The sequence below is a fragment of the Ranitomeya variabilis genome, chromosome 5 (assembly GCF_051348905.1).
Source record: "Ranitomeya variabilis isolate aRanVar5 chromosome 5, aRanVar5.hap1, whole genome shotgun sequence".
Lineage (NCBI taxonomy): Eukaryota > Metazoa > Chordata > Amphibia > Anura > Dendrobatidae > Ranitomeya > Ranitomeya variabilis.
Genome location: NC_135236.1, coordinates 649,147,482 through 649,166,679, shown reverse-complemented (window position 1 = coordinate 649,166,679; position 19,198 = coordinate 649,147,482). Strand labels below are relative to the sequence as shown.

The 19,198-nt window shown below is 42.9% G+C and overlaps 1 protein-coding gene across 1 annotated transcript; it reads left to right on the top strand.

Moving 5' to 3' along the window:
- Positions 1-8,128: 8,128 nt before the first annotated feature.
- On the top strand, positions 8,129-17,029 carry LOC143773997 (melatonin receptor type 1A-like). Its single transcript, XM_077261293.1, has 2 exons — positions 8,129-8,408; positions 16,199-17,029. The coding sequence occupies exons 1-2, from the start codon at positions 8,222-8,224 to the stop codon at positions 16,969-16,971; spliced, it is 960 nt and encodes a 319-aa protein (XP_077117408.1). The 5' UTR covers positions 8,129-8,221; the 3' UTR covers positions 16,972-17,029.
- The last annotated feature ends 2,169 nt before the right edge of the window (positions 17,030-19,198 follow it).

Genomic DNA, 19,198 nt, shown 5'->3' with positions numbered 1-19,198 from the left:
TTTTTACAATGGGCCTAAAAACCTAACAGGCAGATAGCTGCTAACAGAGACCACTAACTACCTGTTCTACCCTTAGCCAGCCCCGAACTGTCTCTGACTGCTCCTGCCAGCAATTCAGCTGTCAATCAGCCAGACGTGGGCTGAGCAGAGCGGAAGAGAAGCCGCTGCCCTGTCGACATGACGTCAGCACAAGTTGCTAAATCACCTGCAGTAGTGATCTGTGACCACTCTGGCTGGTAGAGATCCACGTAGTAAAAAAAAAAAATTAAATAAATAATGCTAGACAATCCATTTAACACCAGGGCAGTTGACCGATCGCACTGAAAATGGACAATTCGGCTGATGTGAATCTAACGTGTACCGCCAGCCTTATTCTTCTCATGCACATTTTCCTGAGAGCTGGTAGCCAGCCTAAAAGGGTTACCCTGCCTTACGATATTGATGACCTGTCCAATGGATAAGTCATCAATATCAAATTGGTGGGGATCTAACATTGGCACTACCATTGACCAACTGTTATTAGCTCCATTGATGGCAGCATGTAAGCAATGAGCGACGCTGAGCAGCCCAGCTCCATTCATTGTGTACTATGTGCATTGTGAACTACTGCTCCTATTCGCTAAAGCAGAAGCTGATCTGCAGCACTCGGCAGCGGCCGCTACATGTGAAATGGAGCAGTGCTGTTCAGCTCTGCTTAACGTTTACTTCTGGAGCTAATGACATATGATCGGTAGAGTTGTCAGGTGTTGGACCCCCACTGATCTGATATTAATGAGATATATTAAAGTTAGGTTATCAATATTTTATGCTCGGAAAATACCTTTGACTTTTATAAAAAATGAACCTTTAGTTCATTGGTGAATGAGCTCCTCGATCCACAGCTAAGGCCAATTTTGTCAAATTTGGGGAGAACCCACTGCAAATTTTGGAATGTTTTTTTCTCCCAATTTCAACTTACACATCATATATTTCAACTACATAAAACCAAAGAAAAAGTGTCATATAGAGACCAAATAGCACCACCATACATACACTGGCGAGAAAATATGCAATATCCAAGAAATAATACCGAGAGGTGGCTGTCTGGTTTAGACAATCTATAGTATCTACATACACCCTATTAAAGGGAATCGGTCCACCAGGTTACCTACCACATCTGAGAGCAGCATAATGTAGAGACAGAGACTCTGATTCCAGTGATGTGCCACTTACTGAGCTGCTTGCTATCATTTTGATAAAATCCTTGTTTTCTCTGCTGCAGATCACCAGTTCTCTCAATGCTGAGCTCTGTATAACCCCGCCCACATCACTGATTGGCAGATTTCGGTGTATACTGTGCATAGGCAGAAAACTGCCAATGAATCAGTGCTGGGGGCAGAGTTATACAGAGCTCATGAATATGGAACAGCCCAGTAAAGGACACGTCGCTTGAATCGGGGTCTCTTTCCCTACATCATACTGCTGTCAGATTACATAAAAAAACAACCTGCTGACAGATTCCCTTTAAGGAACTTTGAGTTAATAGAAGAGAGTCCTCTGTTACGCATCAACATTGTCCTCATTGAGGAGCATTTACAAAAAGCGTTTCTCACTCTGGAAGAACTTGTTTTTCAAGTCAGATGTTTTAAAGAGGTTGCCTGGCCTTGAGGTTCAAGACTGCAGTCACTGTTGTGAATTCTGTTTTTGGCTCCCTCTGGTGGCTACTGGTGGTACTGGTTGACTTTGGTCTTGTGTTTCCAGTGCACCTGTTTTCATCAGGAAATTGGGAGTTTCCTATTTAGTCTGGCTTCTCAGTCACTCTAGTGCCGGCAATCAATGTTACCAGAGCATCTCTGTTGCTTGCTACCTGCTCCAAGTCTGCAATTCAGCTAAGTTGAAATCTTTGGCTTTTTTGTGTTTGTTTTGTCCAGCATGCATTTATATTTCTCGTGCTGCTGGAAGCTCTAGTGATCTGAAATTACTACTCCGGTGTCATGAGTTGATAACGGAGTTAAGGTAGTTTCAGGATGGCTGCTTAGGGTTTTGAGGTAACCGCGAAGTCCTCTTTTGTATTTTCATCTATCTAGTCAGAGGGCCTCACTTTGCTGAATCTATATTCATACTGCGTTTGTGTTTTCCTCTTACCTAACCGTTATTACATGTGGGGGGCTACTATAACTTTTGGGGTTTCCCTGGAGGCAAGCCAGGTCTGTATTCCTCTTCTAGGGGTAGTTAGCTCTCCGGCTGGCGCGAGGTGTCTAGAGATCAACGTAGGCACACCCCCTGGCTACTTTTATTTGCGTGTTAGGTTCAGCATCGCGGTTACCTGAGATACCATCTTCCTAGAGCTAGTCCGTTTTTGCCCATGTCCCTGCCATTGGGAATCATGACAGTATTGCCGGCCAGAATGTATTAAAGGTATTGGCTAAAGAAGGAGAGGAAAAAGAAGTTTCTGACACTTTTTTTTTTTTTTTTTACTCAGAGGTTCTGTCTAGCCATAATTGCAATCTGCTGTTTTTTTTTTGTTTTTTTTTCTCTCCTCTTAACCCCTGAATGGCTCAGATCTCTGCTGTTGAGAAATGGATATCCAGAGTTTAGCTTCTAATCTTAATACTCTTGCCTCTAAGGTTCAAAATATCCAAGACTATGTTATACATGCTCCTATGTCTGAACCCAAGATCCCTATACCTGAGTTCTTTTCTGGAGATAGATCTCGCTTTTTGAATTTTAAGCACAATTGTAAATTGTATCTTTCTCTGAGATCTCGTTCCGCTGGAGACCCCGCTCAGCAGGTTAAAATTGTTATTTCCTTGTTGCGGGGTGACCCCCAGAATTGGGCATTTGCATTGGCACCAGGGGATCCTGCGCTGCTCAATGTGGATGCGTTTTTTCTGGCACTGGGGTTGCTCTATGAGGAACCTAATTTGGAGATTCAGGCTGAAAAGGCCTTGCTAGCCCTCTCTCAAGGGCATGATGAAGCTGAAGTATATTGTCAAAAATTTCGAAAATGGTCTGTGCTTACTCAGTGGAATGAGTGCGCCCTGGCGGCGAATTTCAGAGAAGGTCTCTCTGACGCCGTTAAAGATGTCATGGTGGGGTTTCCTACGCCCACAGGTCTGAATGAATCCATGACTATGGCTATTCAGATTGATCGGCGTTTACGGGAGCGCAAACCTGTGCACCATTTGGCGGTGTCTTCTGAGCAGGCACCGGAGATTATGCAATGTGATAGAATTCTGTCCAGAAGTGAACGACAGAATTATAGGCGTAAAAATGGGTTGTGCTTCTACTGTGGTGATTCTGCTCATGTTATATCAGCATGCTCTAAACGCACAAAAAAGGTTGATAAGTCTTTTGCAATTGGCACCTTACAGTCTAAGTTTATTTTGTCTGTAACTTTGATCTGTTCATTATCAACTATTACTGTGGATGCCTATGTGGATTTTGGCGCTTCCTTGAGTCTTATGGATTGGTCCTTTGCCAGACGTTGTGGGTTTAGCCTAGAGCCTTTGGAAGTTCCTATCCCTCTGAAGGGTATCGACTCCACACCTTTGGCTAGGAATAAACCACAGTTCTGGACACAAGTGACTATGTGTATGACTCCTGACCATCGGGAGGTGATTCGCTTCCTTGTGTTGCATAACTTGCATGATGTCTTAGTGCTTGGATTGCCATGGTTGCAAACTCATAATCCAGTCCTTGACTGGAAAACAATGTCTGTGTTAAGCTGGGGATGTCAGGGGGCTCATGGGGAAGTACCTTTGGTTTCCATTGCTTCATCTACTCCCTCTGAAATTCCGGCATTTTTGTCTGACTATTGTGATGTTTTTGAGGAGCCTAAACTTAGTTCTCTCCCCCCTCACCGGGATTGCGATTGTGCTATAGACTTGATTCCGGGCAGCAAGTTTCCCAAGGGTCGTTTGTTCAATCTATCTGTGCCTGAGCATGCTGCTATGCGAGAGTATATTAAGGAGTCCTTGGAAAAGGGACATATCCGTCCATCCTCATCCCCTTTAGGAGCAGGTTTTTTTTTCGTGGGTAAAAAAGATGGCTCCCTGAGGCCCTGTATTGATTATCGCCTGTTGAATAAGATTACAGTCAAATACCAGTATCCTTTGCCACTATTGACTGATTTATTTGCTCGTATTAAAGGGGCAAAGTGGTTCTCTAAGGTTGATCTTCGGGGTGCGTATAATTTGGTGCGGATCAAGCAGGGAGATGAGTGGAAAACTGCATTTAATACGCCCGAGGGCCATTTTGAGTATTTGGTAATGCCTTTTGGTCTTTCTAATGCTCCTTCAGTCTTTCAGTCCTTTATGCACGATATTTTCCGTAAATACCTGGATAAGTTTATGATTGTGTATTTGGACCTTCCAGCATCTTTCACCATTCATAATGTCTTCCATAGGTCGTTGTTGCGGAGGTACGAGGTACCGGTTGTTCCTTCTGTTGAGCCTCCTGCTCCTGTGCTGGTGGAGGGTGAATTGGAGTATGTTGTGGAGAAGATTTTGGACTCTCGTATTTCCAGACGGAGACTTCAATATCTGGTTAAATGGAAGGGATACGGTCAGGAGGATAATTCTTGGGTGACTGCCTCTGATGTTCATGCCTCTGATTTGGTTCGCGCCTTTCATAGGGCGCATCCAGATCGCCCTGGTGGTTCTCATGAGGGTTCGGTGCCCCCTCCTTAAGGGGGGTGTACTGTTGTGAATTCTGTTTTTGGCTCCCTCTGGTGGCTACTGGTGGTACTGGTTGACTTTGGTCTTGTGTTTCCAGTGCACCTGTTTTCATCAGGAAATTGGGAGTTTCCTATTTAGTCTGGCTTCTCAGTCACTCTAGTGCCGACAATCAATGTTACCAGAGCATCTCTGTTGCTTGCTACCTGCTCCAAGTCTGCAATTCAGCTAAGTTGAAATCTTTGGCTTTTTTGTGTTTGTTTTGTCCAGCATGCATTTATATTTCTCGTGCTGCTGGAAGCTCTAGTGATCTGAAATTACTACTCCGGTGTCATGAGTTGATAACGGAGTTAAGGTAGTTTCAGGATGGCTGCTTAGGGTTTTGAGGTAACCGCGAAGTCCTCTTTTGTATTTTCATCTATCTAGTCAGAGGGCCTCACTTTGCTGAATCTATATTCATACTGCGTTTGTGTTTTCCTCTTACCTAACCGTTATTACATGTGGGGGGCTACTATAACTTTTGGGGTTTCCCTGGAGGCAAGCCAGGTCTGTGTATTCCTCTTCTAGGGGTAGTTAGCTCTCCGGCTGGCGCGAGGTGTCTAGGGATACAACGTAGGCACACCCCCTGGCTACTTTTATTTGCGTGTTAGGTTCAGCATCGCGGTTACCTGAGATACCATCTTCCTAGAGCTAGTCCGTTTTTGCCAATGTCCCTGCCATTGGGAATCATGACAAGTCACTATGTGACTGCAGACTTGCGAATACTCGCAGTGTGCACACCGTCACGTTTCTCTGATGCTAGCCGGCGCGTGACAACAAGTATGGTATATTGAGCGAGGCCGGATACAGTCTAGTCAGAATATGCCTGGAAGTATACAAATTGTATGCTTGCGGTCACAGAGTTGTGCTCAAAAGTTTACATACCCCGGCAGAATTTTTGCTTTCTTGGCCTTTTTTCAGAGAATATGAATGATAATACCAAAACTTTTTCTCCACTCATGGTTAGTGGTTGGGAGAAGCCATTTATTGTCAGACTACTGTGTTTTCTCTTTTTAAATCATAATGACAACCCAAAACATCCAAATGACCCTGATAAAAACTTCACATACCCTGGTGATTTTGGCCTGATTAAATGCACAGAAGATGAAACAAATGGGTTTGAATGGCTACTAAAGGTAACATCCTCACCTGTGACCTGTTGTAATCAGTGTGTGAGCATAAAAGCTGAGTGAGTTTCCAGGATCCAGACAGACTCTTGCATCTTTCATCCAGCCACTGACGTTTCTGGATTGTGATGATGGCGAAAGCAAAAGAATTGTCAACGGATCTACAGGAACAGGTAGTTGAACTGTATAAAACAGGAAATGGATACAAAAAGATATCCAAGGAATTGATAATGCCAGTCAGCAGCGTTCAAACTATGATTAACAAATGGAAAATCAGGGGCTCTATAAAAACAAAACCACGGTCAGGTAGACCAACAAAAATGTCGTCCACAACTGCCAGGAAAATTGTTCGGGATGCAAAGAAAAACTCACAAATAACATCTGAAATACAGGACTCTCTGAAAACTAGCGGTGTGGCTGTTTCAAGATGCACAATAAGGAGGCACTTGAAGAAAAATGGGCTGTATGGTCGAGTCGCCAGAAGAAAGCCATTACTGCACAAATGCCACAAAGTATCTTGCCTATAATACGCAAAGCAGCACAGAGACAAGCCTCAAAACTTCAGGAACAATGTAGTTTGGAGTGATCAGACCAAAATTGAACTTTTTGGCAACAACCATAAACGATACATTTGGAGAGAGGTCAACAATGCCTATGATGAAAGGAACACCATTCCTACTGTAAAGCATGGAGGTGAATCGCTGATGTTTTGAGGATGTGTGAGCTACAAAAGGTACAGGAAACAAGGTCAAAGTTGAAGGAAAGATGAATGCAGCACGTTATCAGCAAATACTGGAGGCAAATTTGCACTCATCAGCCCGAAGGTTGCGCATGGGACGTACTTGGATGTTCCAACATGACAACGATCCAAAACACAAGGACAAGTCCACCTGTCATTGGCTACAGCCAGACAAAGTGAAGGTTCTGGAGGGGCCATCTCAGTCTCCTGACCTCAATATCAATGAGCCTCTCTGGAGAGATCTCAGTTCATGCTAGACAGCCCAGGAATTTACAGGACCTGGAGGCTTGTTGCCAAGAAGAGTGGGAAGCTTTACCATCTGAGAAAATAAAGAACCTCATCCACAACTACCACAAAAGACTTCTAGCTATCATTGATGTTAGAGGGGTCAATACACGGTATTAAGAAATGGGGTATGTGAACTTTGATCAGGATCATTTGGATGTTTTGGGTTGTCATAATGATTTAAAAAGAGAAAACACAGTAGTTTGACAATAAATGGCTTCACCCAACCACTAACCATGAGTGGAGAAAAAGTTTTGGTCTTATCATTCATATTCTCTGAAAAAAGGCCAAGAAAGCAAAAATTCTGCCGGGTATGTAAACTTTTGAGCACACTGCTGGAACGGCGCCGGCATGGGAGGAGAGTATAGTTTATTTTGTCGGGGCCAAACATTTAGTTCAAGAAGGATTTGTCCTAGTAGTGGACAACCCCTTTGAGATATTTTTATGAAAATGTAATTGTTTTACCACTTATTCTTAAAGGCATTTTGTATATTTTTACATGAGATGGAGTAGTATGAGGGTTTTTTTCCCCATGATGAGTTGTTCTTCTTGGAATTTTGTGGTACAAATCCAGTAGGAATATTCATTTTTTGTCTGGCTTTAGACATTTTTGTATTTTATGACGTTCACAGTTAGTGTAAAATAGTTTGATTTTTTTAGTTTGTACCGTTACAGATTACATTTTTTAATGAATGAGATCTTAAGAGACCCGTCGCCCATCAGAGGGTGCTTCAATCTTTCCACATTGTTTGGAACTTTACAGTATCTTGCAAAATGTAGAAAAAAAACTATTGGTGCAAAATGCAACATCAGAAACACAGTGCATTCCAAAAAAAGTGATGTAAAAATTGCCCTTGATCATAAATTTAACTCTGTACTGTTTATTGTACTTTTTTTTCCCCGAAAGTGCATACACATTCATTTACGAAAAAACATTCACCAAACACAAAGGAAAGGTGAGAAGTGGAGAGTGAAGACCCCAGTGCACACTATAAGGGCTATCCACCGAGGGCGCAAATAAGAAAATGACAATCTAACGATCTGCACCAGCTCCTATAGCCGTAATGCATGGTCTTGAAGGAGTTTACTGCCCTTTACATGAAGGAATGACGGTAGTAATGGTAGAGCACGCGAGCTGAAAATCAATACATCCATCTGTACTATCAGAGCTGTCACTCTGGGGGAAGAGTCGTTCCCATGGACCACGAAAAGCTGAATGGAGGAAACGATAAATCCCACCCATACTGTGATGCAGGGAAGGGGAGACTGACGAGTTCCTTGTCTTTCTGGCGCTGACAGGTTGAAGTGAAGGACGTTCCAGCTATAAGATGTCTTGACTGTATCCACAATGTAGGGGGGAGACAGAGGTCAGGGAGATGGAACAGGTGGTCCCTACCCACAGCCAGCACTCACCTGGGGACCCCGAGGAAGAAGAAGGAGAATACCCCACCTGGCTGGTCAACACCCTCGCTACAATCCTCATTCTGACCATCAGTGGTGACATCTTTGGGAACCTTCTGGTCATCACATCTGTGTTCCGGAACAAGAAACTTCGAAAAGCAGGTGAACATTTTCTTTTACATTTATACATATTTCACATCCATTTCATTCGATTTGTTGGATTTCATGGAGGGAAAGGTGAATGAACGACTCCCGGAACAGACTCCTCCATCTACACACAGATGTTGTCTTCTAGAATTAGAACATTTAGAACTTTTTAAAAAAAGTTTGTACAATTTTTTGGAGATGATCTCAACTTAATCCCAAAAGTCGTAATTTCATTCTCAATAGTTTTTCTTGTACATAGGAGATTATGTTCTAAAGGGGACAATGAGGGTCCCATCCTGGAATTTCGAGCAGCATGAATCAGACACTGGCCTCGTGATTGCATCCATGTACGGTTTAGGGCTTGTTCATATGCTGCGTTCTTGCGGCTAATTTTTTATGTATTTTTGCTACAGGAAAAAAAGAAACGCAGCATTTTACTTCACCAGCAAAGTGAATGCGATTTCTGACATCTCATTCACACGCTGCTTATTTTTTCTTTGTGGATTTGAGCCATCAAAGCCTTTTTATCCAATCTGCAGGATGTAAATTTCCTTCAACGGTTTCACTCATTCAAAAGAATAGAAAAAAAAACGCATTTAAAAGCGCATCACAAATGCATATAATAACGTGCCTAGTTTACGCAGCGTTTTTCCTGCCAACACTCCGGTTATTGCGGCACAAAAATCTGCTGCAAATACTCAACCTGTGCAAAAATGCTTAGGGTATGTTCACATGTTGCGTTTTTGCAGCATATTTTGGGTGGCAGAAAAGAAGCTGCTTTTTAGGTTGTGTGCACACGTTGCATATTTTTCACGTTTTTTTCACGTTTTTTCACTATAAAAAAAAGCATACATTATGCATCCCATCATTTAGAATGCATTCTGTGCACATGATGCGTTTTTTCTGGTAAAAAAACGCAGCATGTTCACTAATTTTGCTGATTTTTGCGGATTTCCCACTATATTATTGCATTGGGAAACTCCGGAAAAAATCCGCAAAAAAAACGCACCAAAAACGTGGTAAAAACGCATGTGGATTTCTTGCAGAAAATGTCCTGTTTTGCTCAGGAAATTTGTGCAAGAAATCCTGAACATGAGCACATAGCCTTAAAGTACCAGCAAAAGCTATGAATTTTGGGAATCTCATGCACACGCTTCATTTTTTTTTTCCTGACAAACTGAAGAACCGCAGTATTTTTTAAATTTGTAGCATTTCAATTCTTTCATCGTTTTTGCAGTTTTTTCACCCATGGGAAGCAATGAGAAAGTGAAATAAAAAACACAAAAAAATGTTAATAAATATAACTTAACAAGTACTGCAGATAAATCACAAATATTAATCTTTACTCAAAAATAACGTCGAAAAAAAGTGACCAAAACTCCAAAAACAGGTGTTTTGAACACCGGAAAACAGGCGTTTTGAACACCGCAAAATGGGTGTTTTGAGCTCCACATTTTTATTGCCAAGAGAGTAGAATTTAGCTGCAGAAAAAAAGCAACGTGTGAACACAGCCTAACTCAAACCCTGCATTTCACAGAACATATACTTTGAAGAGTTGGACAGGAATTGCGTGTTTCAGATGACTAGTACCAGGCAGGTCCCCGGCAGCTTCTCCTATTCCAGCTCCTCTAGACTGATAGGTTCCTCCCTTATTTGTACATTGTATTGTGTATGGGGATCAGGGTGGGGAGAAGCCACTGGGAACCCACCTCAGACTAGGCATCTGTGGCATATAGTCCCCGGCCACAAGATGGGATGATACAAATGTTGGCCCCAGATGTAGGACCCGTACCTATCTAAAATGTATGGTATATCCAGTAGCATAGCTACCGGGAGGATAGCAGAGGGTGCAGTCACCCTGGGCCCCGCGTTCGGAGGGCCCCTCCTGGAGCTACTCTCACTGTTAACTATATCAGCATGCGCAGCCTCCGCGGTACAGTAGGGAGACACGATCTAAACACCAGACTTTCAGATTCCCGCAGCGGTGACGTCATCGTGCCGCACAGAGACTTTGATGTCCTGTGCGAGGGATGACAGCTCGTTGGTCTACGCACGCTTTGGATTAGGTGAGTATATTTTTATGTTATTTAAAAACGTGTGGTGGGACTGTGGGGGAATCAAAGTATGGGGGCCCCTCCTACAGGGTCGGGGCCATTATACAGGGGAAATTATGCAGGGGATGAAATAATAAAGACAATTTTTCAAAAAGCCTGTATGAAAGGTGTCATAAGTATTACATCCACCTCTGGATCTCGAAAATTGGAGCCAATCAGCAAATGTAAGCGTCATACTCATTTTCAGCACCACAAAATTAGTTGAGTTCAGCTGTTTTCACCTCTGAACCAGTTTGGCTGCAGAAACGTGCCATGGGTCATCGAGACCCAACTGAGAAATACTGAACATGCATCAGCCAATACGAGACGACAATGATTGGAAACAACACTGATATCTGTATGGAAAATCTGTGTTGAAAAGAATGCCCTCTATGTGTAACAAAGGTTCACCTATTCTTACATACTAGGGGATCACTTACAAATCAAATTCCCCAATATCCATTTAATCCATTTTTTGCAATGAGCAGATACAATTTGGTCATGGGGATAGAGAGGTGACTGGAGAGTGGGGCCGATTTATGCTCTGTTCTCCGTACTATTAGATCGAAGGTAAATGACTGATGGTTTGTAATGAGCAAACAAGCTGTGTTGAGTTCTCCTTCAATAGAGGTCTTCAAACAGAGGCTGGACAGACATCTGCATTGAGCAGGGGGTTGGACACGATGATCATGGAGGTCCCTTCCAACTCTACCATTCTATGATATCAGAAAGGATATGGGTCACAGGGGACCCACATGAAGAAACGACCAATAAGTCCAAATGAAGTAATGTATTAAAAGTACAAACTTTTATTAAATCGTAAATTACATAATACATCATTTCGTCTTATTTATTATCCAGCCATGGAATAGTATGTAAATGGATATTTATTTAAATCTCTATCCTTATGTATAATATAATATTTACTAGCATCCATCTGTCTTAGTAGTATCTCTATTTTGTATAGTTCTGTCTTTATTTTTTGGAGTGAAACTCACCATGGTTTGGGCACTCTTTTCCCTCTTATAAGATGGCGGTTCCGGTTTTGCGGACGTTCCGCGCATGCGCAGTTTTGCTTTGTGTTTCGGTTTGGGCACGCACCGTGTGTGCGTCCGCCGCTGGACTTCACAGGGCCCTGTGATTGTCCGGCGGTCGGCGGTCCGCGGCGTGCGCCCTATATCGTTACAATACTATTATACGATCTTTTTTAGCCATTAAGGGTAATGTATAGTGGTCGCCATAGTTACCGCTAGTTACTTCCGGGTTAGTCCCGGTCACTTCCGGTACATATTGCTATATAACACCGCACTTAGTCCTATTCATCATGCCCCCTGAGGAAGGTGTAAAAACCAAAACGTGCGTCGGGGAGGGCGCCCGGATCCTGTGTACATCCCACTCAGCTTCCTACTAAAAGGTAAAAAAACGCTATATCTTTTCATTTTTGTGCCCTGAGCAGGTACCTGATACTGGATGTTTTAGACTTTGCTGGTATTAGCTGGACTTTGCGTTAGGTCCAATTATGGGTATTCACCTATTAATACGTGCTACACATCCATTTTTTCATGGTCGGCACATGTAATAATTTATATGGGTGGGTTTGTCCTCGGTTCCATGCGCCCTTAACATGTTTTTAAACCTATGTGGTGCCTAGGCACTTTGCAGCACTATACCTCACTGTTCCTTTGTAATTATAGTGTACATTGATGTATTATGTAATTTACGATTTAATAAAAGTTTGTACTTTTAATACATTACTTTATTTGGACTTATTGGTCGTTTCTTCATGTGGGTCCCCTGTGACCCATATCCTTTCTTGTGTCTGATTAGCGACTTGTCCTGTGCTATAGTCCTCCCCCCTTTTTTAGGGTTTGTCCATAGTTTTGCCATTCTGTTAGCCCTTTGGCAATTATATTGGGATTTGTCACAGCTATGTTCTTCTTTGTTGTGTTTTTTTGTTACTCATTCTATGATATCCTGCATTTTCATCAGTTTTCCCTTTTGCAGTCATTATCTCCTAAATTGCAATTGACTGAACTGGTGGATGGAGAACAACTGTTATGACGTCAATCATGCACAGTGCAGCACACCGAGAGGTATTCCTGCTCTTCATACCTTAGCACACAGACTGAATGATCAACAGCATGGAGGACATTAGACAGTAGTTCTAGGCTGTGTACATGTGAATCCTTCTCTGGCGTGAGAAAAAAAGACTTGTTAAAAAGCTCAGCACGATCTTTCTGTGTCTCCCTCTGCTTGCATTCTCACTCTTCTGCTCCTCCTCTCCTCTCCATAAAGTATAATAGGTGTAACCTGACATCTCACTGTGCTTGTTCTCAATCTTGTCTTGAGCAAAACAAGGTGAGCTGTTTCTTCAGAGCGTATGACAAGTACAGGAGACAGAGGGAGGGTGTAAAGTGGCTCATAAGTGGAGAAAGAAGCAGACTTTTGTAATCAGAAATTATACAAATTTTCTTAAGATTCACATGTACTATTGATCTATGCAAAGTTTGTCGAAAGTAGAGTTCCCTTTTAACAATGAGACTACTTACAGGGTTGGTTGTAGCCTGAAGTCCGGAACACAGACTAGTTGGGAAAAATGTACTTTAGATAAAGTTTGCAAACCCTATAGATTATGGGAGATCTTATACATTGATAACCTATCACTAAAGAGGTAGTCCCATCTCTGATATCCAGATGTCATTAATGTCTGGTAGATGCACCCACAACTATCTTAAGAACAGGGCCCCCTTCTTATGTCACCATTATTGGAGAAGTGTTTGTGGACGCACTTCCCTCTGTATACACTTCCACCATGCTTGAGGACTTCTACAGTAAATCGGGAGATCCGCTCGTTGTTTGAACATCTCTTTAAAGCGGCAGAAGAGTGATCCCGCTCTCTAGGTAATGTTGGTACAGAGGTGTGAACAGCCTTTATCTATATCCCTTGGATGTCATAAATGGCAGAGATCGGAATACATCTTAATGGGGGTTTGACGGCAGGAGCTCCAGAATCAACACAATTAATGGAGACCCTATTCAAATAGGGGCAGCTATGGTTTCTTGCTCAGCCAGGTGGAAAAAATGAGCAGAGGACAAAGCATCAAACCAGCAAAGGTGCCAATGACTAGGCAATAAGTGCAATGGTGGCCAAGGAGTCTTCAGTGTTACACAAGGCACATGACGAGTGACTTCCTAAACCAGCATGACATGCGGACACACCAGATTACGACATATTAGCAGCAGAAATCCATGTCATCGATTACACGGCAATTACATTAAGGAAGCTGTCACGGAGGGAGCGCAGCCAGTCACATTTCACTACTGTCACAGATAAGCTTCAAAGAATGGGATTTTCTCCAGTTCAATGTTTGATTTCACGATTACACTAAGAGGTCTGACTTCTGCTGGAAAGCAGAGATCAGAACATTAGTCATTCGTGGGGGTCTTATAAATCTATTCTGGTTTTCTGGAGGTAAAATGGGTCTAACGTCTCTCTCGAGTACTGAAATTCAATAATCATATTTGCGACACACTATTCCAGTGGTTGATGGAACAGATCGCAGAGCTTCCAGGTCATCATCTTTACTTCTCTCTTTCACATGACAGTGGTAGAACAAATGTAATGGTTACGCTTCAAAAGGGACGATGCGCTTGGTGGTTGCAACACTTGAACTTTCTCGAACCCAGTTCATGTAAGGTCATTGCTAACTTCACACGGACCACTAGACCGGGTTATCTTCACATTGTCCACTCAACTGGACTCCCGTAAATGTGAGGTGAGCACCAACATAACATTTCTGTACACAGACAACAAGTAGAGTCACTGCAACTCCTAGCCTCGGTCTCGATAGAACTTCATCTACTGATCCCTTCTTCATACCACCTGTTCAGTCAGACGTTTGCCTGGTTGCAAGAATATTGCTTACATTTATCTGTTGCAGGCCCTTGTTAGTCCAATAGGTCCCCAGCACAGGCCACAATATAGGCCTCCAGGGCAAACCATTCTCCACTGCCGTTACTGGTCCTCATCCACCCTCTTATGGGTATGAGATAACTGCTTCGTTCTCCTATCCTTCCTCGGTCTCTCAGCACATCCTCAGTAGACTCCCCAGAACTTACTTCTTCAAAGGCGGGCAAACCTTAAGGACCATGAGCCAATAATCAGCTCGCGAATGTTCAAGTCTAAGCAGGTTGGCAATCACCCGATGAAAAGGAAAAACACTTGTTTGTCTGGGGCGATAATTTTTGAGCAGGCTTAAAAATAATCTTTAAATCGGCAGCAATTCTCCCTGTGTAATCAAGGCATGTGCTGCAGATAACATTATATACTACGGGCACAGTACGATCGTATGAAAAGGGGTTGTTGTTCGGCCTTAGGCTACAAGTCTGCAGTCACTTTTGTGACTGCATACTTGGTAATCCTCATATCACGCACACTGCAATTGCAGTACACTGTATATTTCCGGCCACATTCCAACTAGACGTGTCCGACTTCATTTAATATACTTGCATTGAGCGAGACAGCTCCCAACTAGTCAGCATGTGACCGCATATATGCAAATCATATACAGTACTTGCGGACATGTGCCCACCACTCCAAGTGCGGGCATCGGAGAATCCTCACAGCGCACAGTTCGGGTGATGTGAGGATTCACAAGTCTTCAGTCACAGAGTGATTGCAGACTTGTATCCCAAGGCCAGACAACCCCTTTAACAATAGATGCACATTGTTCGTCAGGCTGTACAAAGAGGCCAGTAAAACAACCACCTATTGGCTTGCATGGAGCTGGAAATCAAGGGAAGGGGATGAATGGAGGATTGGTTAGGTGAATATTGCGATTTTTAAAGATTTACACTTGTCTGAACTTTTCAGAAAAATATTAAATAAATAAGAGGTGTGACAATAAGGTCCAAAAAGTGATGAAAGTCGTTAGAAACCAGAAACATCATTTTCGAGTTTTGGTTTATTAAAGTGAATCTGTCAGCAGGGTTTTGCTATTTAATCTGAAAGCAGCATAATACAAGGCATTAAAGTCTGATACCAGCGATGTGTCACTTACTCCACTGATTGGTGCAGTTTTGATGGAATCCTTGTTTTCTCTGTTGTAGATTTACCAGTGCTCGGAATGCTGAGCTGTGTATAACCCCGCCCACATCACTGATTGTACACAGGAAGCTCCCAATGTCAGCAAGCTGCCAATCAGTGGTGGGGGCGCGGTTACACAGATTAGCCTGATGGGCCTGCACTTAAGACATAGTCAGGAAGTGATAATCTCCTGCTGATAAAACACTGATTGTATTGAATCTACAGCACACAGCTTAATAAATGACACATCGCTGGAATCAGACTCGCTTATCTTATGTGATTTATGGTGGGGCCAACTATTTAAATACACCTTCCCGACACCCCCTTATTTGATTGACAGCTCTGGCTTCATAGAGCCAGGGAAGGGAGAAGATGGAGGGAAAACAAGCAGGTGGGAAGGTGTATATAATAATAATAATTGGCCGCCATGATGCACCGAGCGCCGGTACTTTGTTTGAACTTAGTCTGTGCTGACTTTCAAAGAAACTTGTCACCTGGATTTGGCACACTAAATTGCTCCTGTACGGACTCGTTTGTATAATTTATCTGAAAAATCAATGTAAAAATGTTATATTCTGGCCTATGCAATATGCTAGTAGTAACGATATTGCTTGTATCTCCTCCAGGGAATGCTTTCGTGGTCAGTCTTGCTGTGGCGGACCTTCTGGTGGCATGTTACCCTTACCCTTTGGTTCTTCTTGCGATCTTCAACCGTGGCTGGAACATGGGTCACACTCATTGCCTACTGAGTGGTCTCTTTATGGGACTCAGCGTGATGAGCTCAGTCTTCAATATAACAGGCATTGCCATCAATCGATACGTCTTCGTCTGTCATCCCAGCTGCTACGCTCGCCTGTTCTCCAACACGAGCACTGCGCTGTACGTGGGACTGGTGTGGACATTGGCTCTGGCAGCCATTCTACCGAACCTATTCCTGGGATCCTTGCAATACGACCCAAGAGTCTTCTCCTGCACGTTTTCTCAGTCAGTCAGCCCATTGTATACGATTGCCACAGTGATTTTCCATTTCTTTTTACCCACTGGCGTGGTCAGCTTCTGCTATCTCCAGATCTGGATATTAGTTCTCCAAAGTCGGCATCGGGTCAGGCAACCAAGACAGGTTCAAGTCCAAGCATGGCCGAACAACAAGCACAGTTTCATCACCATGTTCATAGTTTTTGTGCTTTTTGCTGTATGCTGGGGCCCCCTGAATATCATCGGGTTCCTGGTGGGCTTGAACCCACAAATAGGAGAGTCAATCCCACGTTGGCTCTTTGTTGCCAGCTACTTCATGGCTTATTTCAATAGCTGCCTCAATGCTGTGGTTTACGGCGCCTTGAATAAGAATTTCCGGAGAGAATATAGGAGAATTTTGCTAAACATTTTCCAGTTGGCTTAAGCCTAAAAATGTATTATTTCATGAGATTTCCTATTTTATTCCATAACATATAAATTAAATTAACATGTACTGATATCTAAAAACATCCAATTAAAGGTTTTACCCAGTTTTAGAAAAAAAAACCATGGTTTCTTTCTTCCCAAAACAGTGCCACACTTTTTGCAAGGAACCTCTAGGGCGGAGTTTCCCATTAGCAAAGCACCTCCCCTGAGGTTCTTAGGCACAGCTCTACTTAGAAGACTAAGGCTATAAGGAGAAGGTGCGACACTCCTATAAATAAATTACACTACCGGTGGACAGAAGCATATCTATAATAGGTGCAGGGGTTTCAATTACACCTTGACCCTGGAGCCTAAGTGGCCCAAGAGGTCCATTTGACCCATGTGAAAAGACTATTAGTGATGAGCGAATGTGCTCGGATATGGTGTTATCTGATCATGCTCGGGTGCTAACCGAGTGTCTTCGGCGTGCTCGAAAAATATGTTAGCGCCCCCGAGGCTGCATGTCTCACAGCTGTTTGACAGCAGCAACACATACAGGGATTGCCTAACAAACAGGAAACCCCTGCATGTGTTTGCGCTGTTCAACAGCCGCGAGACATGCAGCGGCGGGGAGTCGAACATATTTTTCAAGCACGCCGAAGACACTCCGTTAGCACCCGAACATGCTCAAATAACATGCTCGCTCATCACCAACTATGAATATTAAAGATTTGCAATAGCTGGGGGTCCTGTTGGAGATTTTGCATTGGGAACCATGATCTTCCAATTACGCCACTGCAGGTAGATATTCCATGGAAGAGTCACTATTTTTTTGCAGCAAACATATATTAAAAATTTGTGGAGAACAGAAGGATAAGCTCCTAAACAGCGCGAACCCTCCTCCAAGGCATTCACAATTATTGATATCGTTCTGACTGAAGTAAGGAGCAGGTCACTTAGGGATAAGAAATCAATCGCTGCAATTACTCATTTAATTGGGGACGGTAATTAGAAGATAGTTTAGGCCAGAGCTCAGCGTAGGACGTGATCCAATCACTGGATCTATAGAATAACAGACTGCTCAGGACGATCACCGACACACAGCTTCAGCGAGAATATAAAAATGGGACTATAGAAATGGCACAAAAAGGATAGGATTTTTCTCAAATCAGCGCCACTCAGGTTGTTTTTGGGCAAAAAAAAATAAATAAAAAATAGACGGCATTGTTTTCTTATGGGGGTAGGCAAGTTATTCCGCATATTTTTCTACCATGCTGGAAATAGTAGTGCAGGATGAAAAAAAATAAAATAAAATGTGTGGTGTAAATTGTTGTCTTACAGTTAAACATTGTTTATAGGACCCTTAAAGGATAAATATATGATCTGTGGGTGTCCAGCTGCGAAGACCCCCGCTGTTCATTAGAACATGGCGCCCACATCCCCTTGTGTGAATGGAGTCCTAGTGAGCATGTGCAAACACCACATGGTTGCACATGCTCACTAGCACTGCAATTACTCAGGGGACTTTAGGACCACTGTTCTTGGAGTCCAATCACTGGGAACTCCATAGATCACAAGTAATCAGGCATTTATCTCCTATCCTGCGTGTTTACGGGATCAATTCTTCAAATTGGTCATCAGGCTTTTTCTAGCTAATCTGAGAGCAGCATGATGTAGAGATATAGTCCCGGATTTCAGCGATGTGTCACTTACTGGACTGCTTATTGTAATTATGATAATCTCCTGCTGTTAAAACTAACGGCACCAGTCAGGGTTGCCCGCTTTCCCCTCTACTTTTCGTCCTTTGCATTGAGCCTTTGGCTGCTATTAGACATCATTAAAGGAGTCCAGTATAAAAGGCAAATAATTTAAATTATCCCTTTTTGCCGATGATCTCCTCCTCCAAGACTGCATCTTGTATTTCATACAAAGAAAGCCAGTACAATATCCTTCATCTCTGGTACCATACGCCTGAATTTTTACATAAAATGGACCCATCTATTCCTTCCCTTTGCTGGCGTTGCGTCCTGTCTGGAGGTTCTATATTTCACATTTTTTTGGGATTGTCCACTGATTAAACCGTCCTGGGTGTTAGTCCAACTCCTCATTAAGTAAGTTTTTGGAGTGGATCTCCCAATGTGTCTATTAAATATTTTCCCTGAATCCATAGCCAAGAGATCCATTAGACTGCTTTTACATATCTTGATTGCCTACCATTGGAAGAAAACCTCTCCGTCTTCCCAACT

Coding starts and splice junctions, on each gene's coding strand:
- LOC143773997 (XM_077261293.1), top strand. CDS start 8,222: ATGGAACAGGTGGTCCCTACCCACAGCCAGCACTCACCTGGGGACCCC. Junction 8,409..16,198: donor CAAGAAACTTCGAAAAGCAG/GTGAACATTTTC, acceptor TATCTCCTCCAG/GGAATGCTTTCGTGGTCAGT.